At 42.6% G+C, this 10961-nt stretch overlaps 1 protein-coding gene across 1 annotated transcript; it reads left to right on the forward strand.

Annotated features, from left to right (window-relative positions):
• Nucleotides 1-7078: 7078 nt before the first annotated feature.
• On the forward strand, nucleotides 7079-10635 carry LOC121838197 (4-coumarate--CoA ligase 1-like). The gene is made up of 3 exons (XM_042294290.1): nucleotides 7079-7235; nucleotides 8232-8492; nucleotides 10499-10635. Exons 1-3 carry the CDS (start codon nucleotides 7079-7081, stop codon nucleotides 10633-10635), a joined length of 555 nt encoding a protein of 184 aa, XP_042150224.1.
• The last annotated feature ends 326 nt before the right edge of the window (nucleotides 10636-10961 follow it).

The raw sequence follows: 10961 nt of genomic DNA on the forward strand, positions 1-10961 counted from the left end.
TTTCGTTGGGTTTAAAATCTACCATAACAGTGGAGAGTTCCGTTTCTTATATATCGACGAAGATCAGCAAGCAAATGATTACGAGCAGCAAAGTACTTTTTAAGGATAGCAGGTGCGATAAAAAGGTTCCGGGATTATTGCTGTAGCTTAAAAAAAGAAAGTGACTCGCCCGCAACATTCAAAGGTGGGGGTCTTTTTGTCTCATTGTGCCAAAGGGCCTCGTTCTTTGAACATTTGGAGCTGCGTTACACGAGCATTTATCTTTGCTCTCGCTCTGGTTTGCAGCCTATAGTGATATCGCCATTGCGCCCGTGCACGGGGACACAAGAACTAGTATAGCGAAGCCCCAAACGATCACATGACGTCTATACCTTTGGCATGAGACACGAAGGTTCTTGCCTTCGAATGTTGCGCGCGTGTTACCATGTTGCCCCTTTTTTACGCTACAGATTGAGTGTCGTTACTTTTTGATCAAACCTTGTATATGATTACTGATATCTATAGAAATCCACAATCAAACTTGAAGTTCTCATGAGCCGTGATAATCAGGGAATACTGCATTGTAAGGTGTTTAGGAGCTTACAGACGTTTAATGTAACATTGTAAGATCGGTAGACCCGATGTCTGGAGATACGCCTCGTAATGCATGCCTGTATGTACGAATAAAAATATGACGCTTAAAATTATCTTGAAAGTAGTTTAGAGCATTTTACATTTATTTTAGAACGTGATTGCGAACAAATATTTAGTGAGCACGAAACGACTAAAGTCTTCAGTAAACTTTAAAAGAAGAAAATATATAGCCTTAATGACATAATTGAAGTATTACAATTTAACATGGCATCACCTGAATATCATGATCACTGAGGGGTGTCCTTCAGAAAAACAGGGCTCAACATTCTTTTTAATTTTTTTTTAGATTTCTTACTGACTTTCCGGGATCCCACTGAATTCTTTTATAAACATACTTGTCTTGATCGTTGTCAAAAAAAAAAACTTTCAAAAGAACAAAAAAATAAGGATTTTATGTAGACTTAGTTGTAAAAACAAATTAAAAAGAAGTGATAACATATTTGTGATTTATTTTATAAAAAAGTTCAAAAGAAAAAAAAATGATTTTTTAGGCTTATCTATAAAAAATAAATAGAAAAGAAGTTATAATGACGTTACTTTTTAATTTATCTTAAAAAAAAAAAAAAACTTTTGACATCGCTTTTATATTGGTTTGTAAAAAGTGAAAAAAGTAATGTTTTATTATTTATTAAAAACATTGAGGACATTTCTTTTTATTTCGAAGAAGGTATTTGAAGAATAGCAGCTGACATTTTTTTTTTAAATATTGAAAGGTAAAATATATTTTCTGCAGATTTTTCCCTCTTAGTATATTTGTAAGAGTTCAAAAATGATAGTAGGTTGGTTTTCACTTTTTTCTTCTAATTTAGGATATATTTTTAAGAATCACAGGAGAAAGGCGAATCTCCCTTGTCATTCCCTTTCCTTTTTCTATTTAATAAAACTTTCTGCTAACGACGTAACAAAACTAAAATTAAAGATATGTCCCACGTAACGTAAACGTTTGCTGTGCTTAGGGTTACATCCGGACGGACCGCTGAAACGCGTTAACCGAACCCCGTTTCCCCTCTCTTTCTCGCCCATTAACTCTGAAAATCGATAACATTTCTTCCAGGAACAGTTTTTGTAGAGGTTGTTTTAGCGACTGCGGCGAATTATTATTAGTTGTACCATTGCCTTTTAGTAAGAGATAGAGTCGAGGAACTTCGGAGCACTGTTTTCCCCTTCACAGACTCTCGAGGAGGAGATCGGACACTAGGAACCTTAATAAGTGTTGATGAGGTTACCGGTTAAATGACTACTGTCATTTTGCAGGCTATATAAGGCTCTGGAGCTGTACACGGGACTGTGATTCTCGTGTTGAGTGCTTCATAGGGTTTTTGTTTGTGCTCCATTCTAATGTATATTTGTAACCACAGGGATATTTTTCCTAACAAGGTCCAAAATATAAATAAAAAATCGAGTTTTTATTAACGTTGGTGTGCGCAGCTAACAAAATTTATGTTACAAGGAATTCTGAAACCTTTAAGTGGCCAATTTTAGCTAGGAGTAAAGTAAGTTGTCAATATAAACTCCAAAATACATCAACAAAGTTTTAAAAAAGTTTCAGTACGATTTCAGAAACTTTTAACAGAAATTCAGAAGAATTTAACTACAGATTTTTTAAAAAAAGTGTTGAGGGTGGTTCACGCATTTGCGCTGTAGAGTGATCGAGTGTGTCATCGTCGCTTGTAACCGCCTACGACGAGAGGTCACAAAGAGTATGAAACTGCTCGACCGGGGTCATGCGGTTTGCGTGCCGCGTTTTGCAACACGATCTGCAAGGAGGTGACGAAAGTGTTGATCGTCTGCGAGCATCTCTGCCTTTCCGCCTGCTTTCCTTCTCGCCACGCGACAACGCAGCGCGTGCGCACTTGCGACCAATCGGCGCGGGAGGCGTCTGCCATTTAATTTCAAGAACTTTTCGTAGTTGTCAAAGGGACTCTCTCTTCAATCTAGGCTCTCTATAGAGCAGACTGACACACTGACGCCATCGGTCGGGCAGAACACTTTCGATCTGTGTCATAGATTTCCTGTATTTCGACGGTCCAATATACGGTTTCTTTGGAAAAATGGTGGCGTAAAGCAATATTATAATTATTTTTGAAGTTCAAGGTAAAAAGGTAATGCCTAAAATCAGAAAATATATATGCATGACGAAGGTATTTCACGGTTGCCCGATAGACTGCGCCGTCGTGCTGGTGAAGTATCGTCGTGCTTCAAACACCCCGGGCAAGGTTTCGCTGTTCGGAACTCCAGGGACAGGTTTTTCAACATCCGATGCTGCAAAGCTGCGGATTGTGGGTGTTTCCGTTCACTACGTTTACCAAGGTTTTTATGACCAGGTACGGCCTACTGTTTTTCAATGCGTAATGAGTGCTATCTCACCATGCTTCATGCATTCGAACTTATTTTTGAAGCATTTTTTAACGCATTGCATTTAATAGTCTATTCATCCTGCAAATTTGTCGACTAGGAACCCACAGCACCTGGGAAGAGATAAAAGATGTACGTCACATTTCCCAGTTAGATGGGCTTAAATTAACACCCCAAACGAGTCACCTTTAGAAAGTTAGGCTACACGACACCACCCTTGCAAGAACACAAAGAACGAGTATCTCTGCACCTAAGAAAAGCCATTCGTGTAGCCCAGATCCCGAAGCACATGCATCCAGTTCACATAAGGCTCGACGCATGCTAGAACATAAACCATGAGTACCAAATACGGCGATAGCCCAACTACAAGATACACCGACGCGTCCCTATATCAGAATCAGCCAGCCCATGCGGTATGTGTAACCAATGCAGCAGGGCATCAAATGACCGCCATCATCGTACGCACGGCATCCACAGAAGCCACCGAGAAAATTCCCATTGCCCGGCCGTCAGAGGGCTCAAAGACTCCCAGGCAACCTGCCGCAACTACGTACTAGGAAGCATCTCCTAAACAGCACTTCGCATTCTCAAGACCATCTCCGGCTTCCCCAAGTACACCTCGTCTGAGTACCCGGACACGAATTCCATGAAGGCGGCACATGCCGCTGCCCGCGCGCAGATATACCGGTCTATCATCCAAGATGGGGCAATCTCCCTTGTTCCCCTCCCGCCTGACCTACTCATCAAGTATGCCGTCATACTATCCCACTACCGTCACGACGGAAGAAAATACCCGGCACCGCACGCATGACTGTCAATAGGTGAAGCCAACAACCTCCGAAGACTCAAGACCAACACATATCCCCACAGCCCCCTTCTTCACGCCATCTAGCCCACTCAATGCCCCGCCACATGTAATTTCTGTCCTTCTCAACCCGGAATTTACTGCCAATCCCACCGCGTTCTACGAGCAGTGGATGACCTGCCTGACCAGCCCGAACTCTGTGGGATCCAGCAAGACCCGGTGACGAGAGAACGGACAGCCAGCCGCAGCCAGGGTATCTCGGAGAAAGGATGCCCACCACCGGGCAGGTGCCCTAACATGTGCAACTGATGCGCGTTAAATAAAGATTTATTGAATCAATGTCGATGACTTTTCAGGCCCTACATAATCAGACATTTGCCGTTTTCAAAAATGCTGCGTCCGACCCGATTTCGGAAGTTTGATGGGCCATTCTATTGACTTAAGCGGGAGTATTAGAAATCACACACCGAAAACATGACCATTATGTCACAAAACGCCATCAAGTTGTGACTTTACATCGTCTCACCTTATGCCCAGACGTAGCCGTCGCAACGAGCTGATGCACCTTTCGGAGCGCACCATAGTTCGCTACGAAAGCACACCATGGTGGCGTTCGTCATTATTTCTGTACGCGTTCTATCACCGCTCAACCAATCATTACCTGCAAAGGACTAGTGACTTGCGCTTTTGACGGTGCTTGATCGGTTCCATTAGATCGGAGGGTCGGCTGCGTCCGAGCTTAAGATGAAGCGAAGTATAATCAGCAGGCGAGGCAACACTCATCATGCGCGACTCGGGAGTAACTATGTTTGCGGGTTCAATCCGCGAACGTAAACCTACTCTCTGAATGTTAGGATCGGACAATTCATTAACAGAGGTTGTTGCAAATATTTAAATACGTCCGGAAACGGTAGTGCAGCTGTCTCTTCAAGCAAATGTCATTCGAATAGATGAAAGGAATTGATGACAAAATATGATGGGGAACGCGACAAAACAGCACACGACAAAACAGCACGTGACAAAACAGCACAGACAAAAGAGTACGTGTAAAAACAGCACAGCGTCAAAACAGCACGGCGACAAAACAGCTCGCGTCAAAATAGCACGCGACGAAACAGCACAGCGTCAAAACGCCACAGTGACATCAGAGCACGCGTAAAAACAGCACGGCGTCAAAACAGCACAGCGACAAAACAGCACGCATATGTAGCAATTTCGAGCGCGCTCTTCACCACTCTCTGCGGGAATAATTTCAAACCTCCTTGATCCTTTCACTTATTGTGGCTAGGCTATAAAGGAATTGATTGCCTATGTCGGTGCTGAACAAAACTCCGCAACCCAACTCCCCCCCCCCCCCCCCCAAAAAAAAAAAAATATCGCGTCATGATGCTTGCTTGCGGTTTTTGCGAGGCTAGAAGAGTCAGTTTAAATGATGAGTACTAATCGCAACCCTCGTAACAGAATGTATGCTGAAGCTAGCTAAACTAATATCCATAACCAAAAAAAAAATATTAAGAAAATATTGATGGTAGCTATTGCTACCTTCCCTCCTTCCATACCCCCCCCCCCCCCCCCTTCCCCCCACTGCATCGGTCGAGAAGTTGTTTTGAGTTAAATTCCCTCTTTATTGCCGACATAGGCCTAGATCGAGTGGAATCCGGTGAAGCAGAAACATTAGCCACAGCGTCAATGCTGTTGCTGTAGAGCATGGGCTAAGCACCCCGTGCCGCACACACCTCCTGTTTTTTTTTTATTTTAACAACCAATGACAACAAATTGCAGCGCGATTGATTCGTTTATTGTAGGCGACATCACTAGCAAACCTGCCCGTCAAAATTCACAGAACTGGTCGAGAAATAGCCAGAACACGCACCAGTACCCCTTCTCTATCGGCCAGTACCCCTTCGGTAGTGGCCGGGGAGCCTTCATGTGCGCATCGAGTATACTCCCCACTCCAAACTTGGTCCCAAGGGAACGGATTCGACAAATTGGCCGTCGACGAGTGGGTCTTCCAGGAATTCGCCTGGACCCTCCATTCCTTTACAGTGCCTACTTTGAGATATGCATTTCTTAGCTCCATGCACTATATTTAGGGTTCAGTGTTTTCGGCTTAAACCGAATAAAACGGTAAAGTACGCCGAATTCATTTTTCCGAATTCGGTTTGAAGTCAAAAAGGTCAGTATTTTCGAGGGCGTTGGAGGGGTGGGAAAGGGGGGGGGGGGCGGCGATGGTGACTCATTACTGACCGTATTACAACTTCCTTTCGCAGTTTTCAGCTTCTCTATGAGATCGGTTCAGCTTTCAACAAAAGCTGGGTGGCGCAGTGGTCTTCAGTACAAAATCTGGGTTTTTCACCTGATAGGGACTTCTGTGCCGAATTCTTGTTCAACGAAGAGAGTTTGTTCGTGGACTGAACAATGAAAATCAAGGGTGTCCATAAATGCTGCACTTTTTTAACACCCATAGCTTCCGTCTACCAGAGGAGGGCATAAGTACTATTGTTTTTTTGTCGCTTCTGTGGTCGGCGTGAATTTACCCCCTTTCGCAGTCGTGAAGATGGGGAAAAAACGCACTGAGTACAATCCTTTCAAATTTCTGGATTTCGATATTTGCCTCTCCGACTAAAGTGGTTGTGAGGCTCATGTTCGTCATGTGTACAAATACGAGCACACGACGATAATGTCAGATCACAATTGGGCCCCAGTGCGTCTTGCAAAACAGGTCGCGTCGGTTGCTACAGACAGTAAAAAATAATAACAATAAAAAAACATTACCTGGTTTACTCACAATACATTTAACAAACGCCTTTAAATAATGCATTTTCGCCAGTATACCGGTTTTCGTCAATAAGCCGAAAAGAACCGAGAAGTTAATGAGTGTGCAAATATTCACTGCAACAAACCGGAAACTTCTGTTAGGAATAAAACCTGAAAAAAGTACGCCGAATTTGAAAACAATAAGAACCGAAAATGCCAAATGCTAGCTATATTGTCAATGTCCTGTTTTGACGCCGTGCTGTTTTGTCGTGGTGATGTTTTGCTGCCGTTCTCTTCTGTCGCTGTGCTCTTTTCACGCTGTGCTGTTTTGACGCTGTGCTGTTTTGGCACGTGCTCTTCTGTCGCTGCGCTGTTTGGACGTTGTGCGGTTTTGTCGAGTGCTATTTTGACGCGTGCTGTTTTGTCGCCGTGCTGTTTTGACGCTGTGCTGTCTTGACGCGTGCTGTTTTGACCGTGCTGGTTTGTCACGTGCTGTTTTGTCGTGCGCTGTTCTGTCATGGTGCCAATATGATGACCCAGGTTATGGACATAACCAGCGGAAAATCTCTCGGCCCCTATCGTAATGGCGAGATTCCGGTTCATGCCCGAGGCGTCATGAAGGGCTACTTTGGGCGTCCTGAAGCAACCGCTGAAGTCTTGAGCAACGATGGATGGTTGCGTACAGGTACGACGTGCTTGTTTTTTCTTTTCTTTTGTTTCGTTTAGACTAACAAGAATACGGCTTTCTCGGTCTGACCCAAATATTTCTATTCCGCGAAAAATTGTCGTGGAACCAAAGTGTTGTTATGCACTTTTTAATGTTCATTAGCCCATGGTGCGTCTGAGATCTTTATATGACGCTGTAAATCCGTTCTGTAAAATATGCGGATATGAGCTGGGGCAAAGATTTACCATATAATCAGTCTCAAAACTCTGCGGTTTGGGGTTCAACCAACAATGTATACAACTATAGCGGGCTTTCTTAATACTATATAAAGTTTGCCGTGACATCAAAACTCACTACGATCTTACTTCGGCTGCTAGACAGATGTGCGCACGGAAGCCTGCAGGGGCGCATTTCTGGACACTCCTCTGCAGTTCTTGAGATATGGCATGTGGTGTTCTCCTATTTCTGTGTTGTTATGCATATGGCCGATAGTCATTGTGTATTTTCTAACGTTTATGCCCGCGACGGAGCGAGCGTTCGTTACAAAAGAAATTCTTGTTTAGGCAATTTATCATCCTTCTCGGCTTGTGTTCGAGCACCTCACAAGGCAGCTAACTTAAACAACACCTGCCGTGAATTGCCGTCTCGACAACCCCGATGATGTTTGAGGGGTGACTCCTTCTCTGGTGAGGCATCCATTCAAGCTCCGTGGGTATATAGTTAAACTAATCAATTACAACTGGTTGTTTAGGGCTTTTATATTAATGAAGTGATTTGATGCGTGCTATTGGTGAATTTTCATCTCAAATCGAATTTGACTGGAAGAGTGCCAAATAGTGACCAAACATGTAAGTACAAGTTAAACATTGAATACCAAAACATCTATTTGGAATGCACAAAACATTCACAAAAATCGCGTAACAAAAGAACGAGGTCGGCATGGGTGTCTGTTTCACCGCGAAGCCACTGACTAAAGAGGGATAAGTACTGCCAAGATTACGTTTTGATTTTCAGGAGATTTAGGCTGCTACGACGCTAAAGGGCTGATCCATGTTATTGAGAAATTGAAAGAGATGGTAAAATGCATGGATAATGTCGTCACCCCTGCGGAGCTGGAGGAAATTTTGAACACCCACGAGGCTGTCGCAGAGGCCGCAGTTGTGGGCGTTCCAAGCTCCAAGTATGGCGAGGCTCCAACAGCCTGTGTCGCTGTCAAAGACGGCTTCGAGAAAAACCTCAAGAGTCTGGCGACAGAACTGAAGGAGCTAATTGCAGGTATATGTCAAGTTCCTGATATTCGAACTTTGTTTCTGGTGTGATATGTGCGTGTCTAATTTGCACAATTCAAAGCTTAACTTTTAATCATAACGCACAAATTTGGTTTTGGGAAAAGCGCCCTATGAGCTCTAGTCATTATTGGAAAATGATGAATAAAACTCTCGAGGCTGCCCACCCCCCCCCCCCTCCTTCCTCTGCCGCCTTTACTCTCACTCCCATTGTTTCTTCCCTCTCTCCCCACCTACCTCCACTGACCTATATCTTTACCCCTCCCCCTCCTTCTCTCTCCCCATCCCTCTCCAGTAGGCGCAGGATGCTACGAAAATAACTACAAATCCAGAATAAAATATTGGAAATAGAAGAGAACCATTTTATAAATACCAGTAGTCATACCGAAGCCACTTTTATCGCGTACATTAGTGCTTTATTTGTTTATTCGCTGCAGTCATTGTTAGCAACAAGCTATGTGAAGCTTTCTCGACAGAAGTAACTGTTTGATTTTTATCGGAATATAAATATTCATATGCTGAGTGAGGTAAGATTCACAAGTGCAGCGGTAATAATATTGTGAACGAAGAGGGGGGGAGCGGTTATTGAATTTGATGCATTAAAAGGGAAGCGAAAGGGAAAGAGAGCTGGCGAAAAATTGAGCCGCTCCTAGCTAAATTTTTTGCCAACTCTCCCTTTTCTTGCCCTGAGATTAATGCATTAAATTCAATATTCACTCCCTTCCCTTTTCGTTCACTATATATATATACATATATATATATATATGTGTGTGTGTGTGTGTGTGTGTGTGTGTGTGCGCGCGTGTGTGTGTGGGGGGTGTGTGTGTGTGTACATAGAGGGTGTTTAACGAAAGGTGGACAAATTCGATATTGCCAAAACTACACCTCGCAACAAAAAAACGACTTGTGTCGTTGTGGTCCTGGGCCAGGGGCTTATTTAGAAAAATTATTAAAGTCCGGGATTATTAAGTCGTTCATTATTTTTGCGTAATTAACTTTTTTATTTGTTTTAAGGGCATGCTTTATATTAGAAAATTGCTCAGCATCATCAAAAACCACTACCTCAACTAATTGCAGAGAAACAGGGCACGCGAAGCATTTTAGGGCTTTCTGAAAAACCGCACAAATTCGACGGGTTTTTAAGTTTTGGTTTCTTATCGAAGCGCATCTCGGCCCAGACGGCACCGCGCCCCACGGAGAAATAGTGCAACCAACCTCTGCTGCGTCGCGCGATGACAGCGCAGCAGAGGTTGGTTGCACTATTTCTGCTCTAAGTCTTCGCAAAACACCCGGTATATATGTATATATATATATATATATATATATATATTTATAATTGTCCATATTAGATAATCGTTTTTGCTTGAAAGAGCTATTTTCTTAACTCGAAGATTTCGAAGAATTCAATAAAAATTTGATGGCGCAAATAACAACCTTCAAAAAGGTAGAGCGTCAACTAGAACATAAACATTAATACAGAAAGTAGAAAAAGGGACAAACACATGCAGTGGTGTGTTTGTTTCTTTCTATACTTAGTGTGTTCGTGTTTATGTTCTAGCTGACACTTATACCTAACATGTACGAACTAGATCTACTTGAGACTCTACTTCAAAAATATTCTGTGTATTCATGGTTATGAAAACCCGGGACTTGGGAACAAAGAAGGGGACGAGCACAATGTCGCCACCCCTATTAGTACCCTGTTAGAGCCGGCTATTATCTAGCAGTGGACATGGCTATATTATATTAACCTCTTTCTGAATCTGACAATCAAGAAACACACTAGTGAACTTATTCCATACAATATACAAGCGCTAAAAAAGCAAATGTACTTTGTTTGTGCCATGTTTTTCTTTAATTCTCAAAATCACATTAACTTGAAACGTAAACGTCTTTCTGCTTTTCAATCTGCAAATATTAGGGTTCCATGAATGGAGTGTTGAGCGTGCGGGAAATTAATCCAGTTAGTGCACGCCTTTTTTTCCTGTTTCAAAGGTCAAGCAGCAGTGTTCAAGCAGCTGTATGGAGGCGTTTTGTTTATGAAATCTCTTTCCAAGTCCGATAGCGGAAAAATCCTGAGAGAAGACCTCAAAACAAAGGTTGCCCATGAAATAGAGAAGTTGAAAAAATAGTTGAGCTTCTCGGACTCCACAAGTTACACAAAACCAGGATGTAACCGATAAATGTGTTTCTGTATTTCACTTGCAATAAACAAGAATAAAAAAAGCTGCGCCAGTTAAAATAATGGTGATATTTGTGAGTCGGTTTTTAATTTATAGATACAAATAGAATGCAATTAAATGCTGCAAAAACAAAGTATATGTTATTTACGCCAAAAAATAAAAAGATCAATAAACTGCCATGTTTGACAATAAACAATTGCATTATAGACCGTATAACTGATTGCAAATTCTTAGGGGTATGGTTTAATGACAAACTATCCTGGACAACGCAAACT

This window comes from Ixodes scapularis, unplaced genomic scaffold, assembly GCF_016920785.2.
Source record: "Ixodes scapularis isolate PalLabHiFi unplaced genomic scaffold, ASM1692078v2 PGA_scaffold5__190_contigs__length_132052651, whole genome shotgun sequence".
NCBI classification, from domain to species: Eukaryota; Metazoa; Arthropoda; class Arachnida; order Ixodida; family Ixodidae; genus Ixodes; species Ixodes scapularis.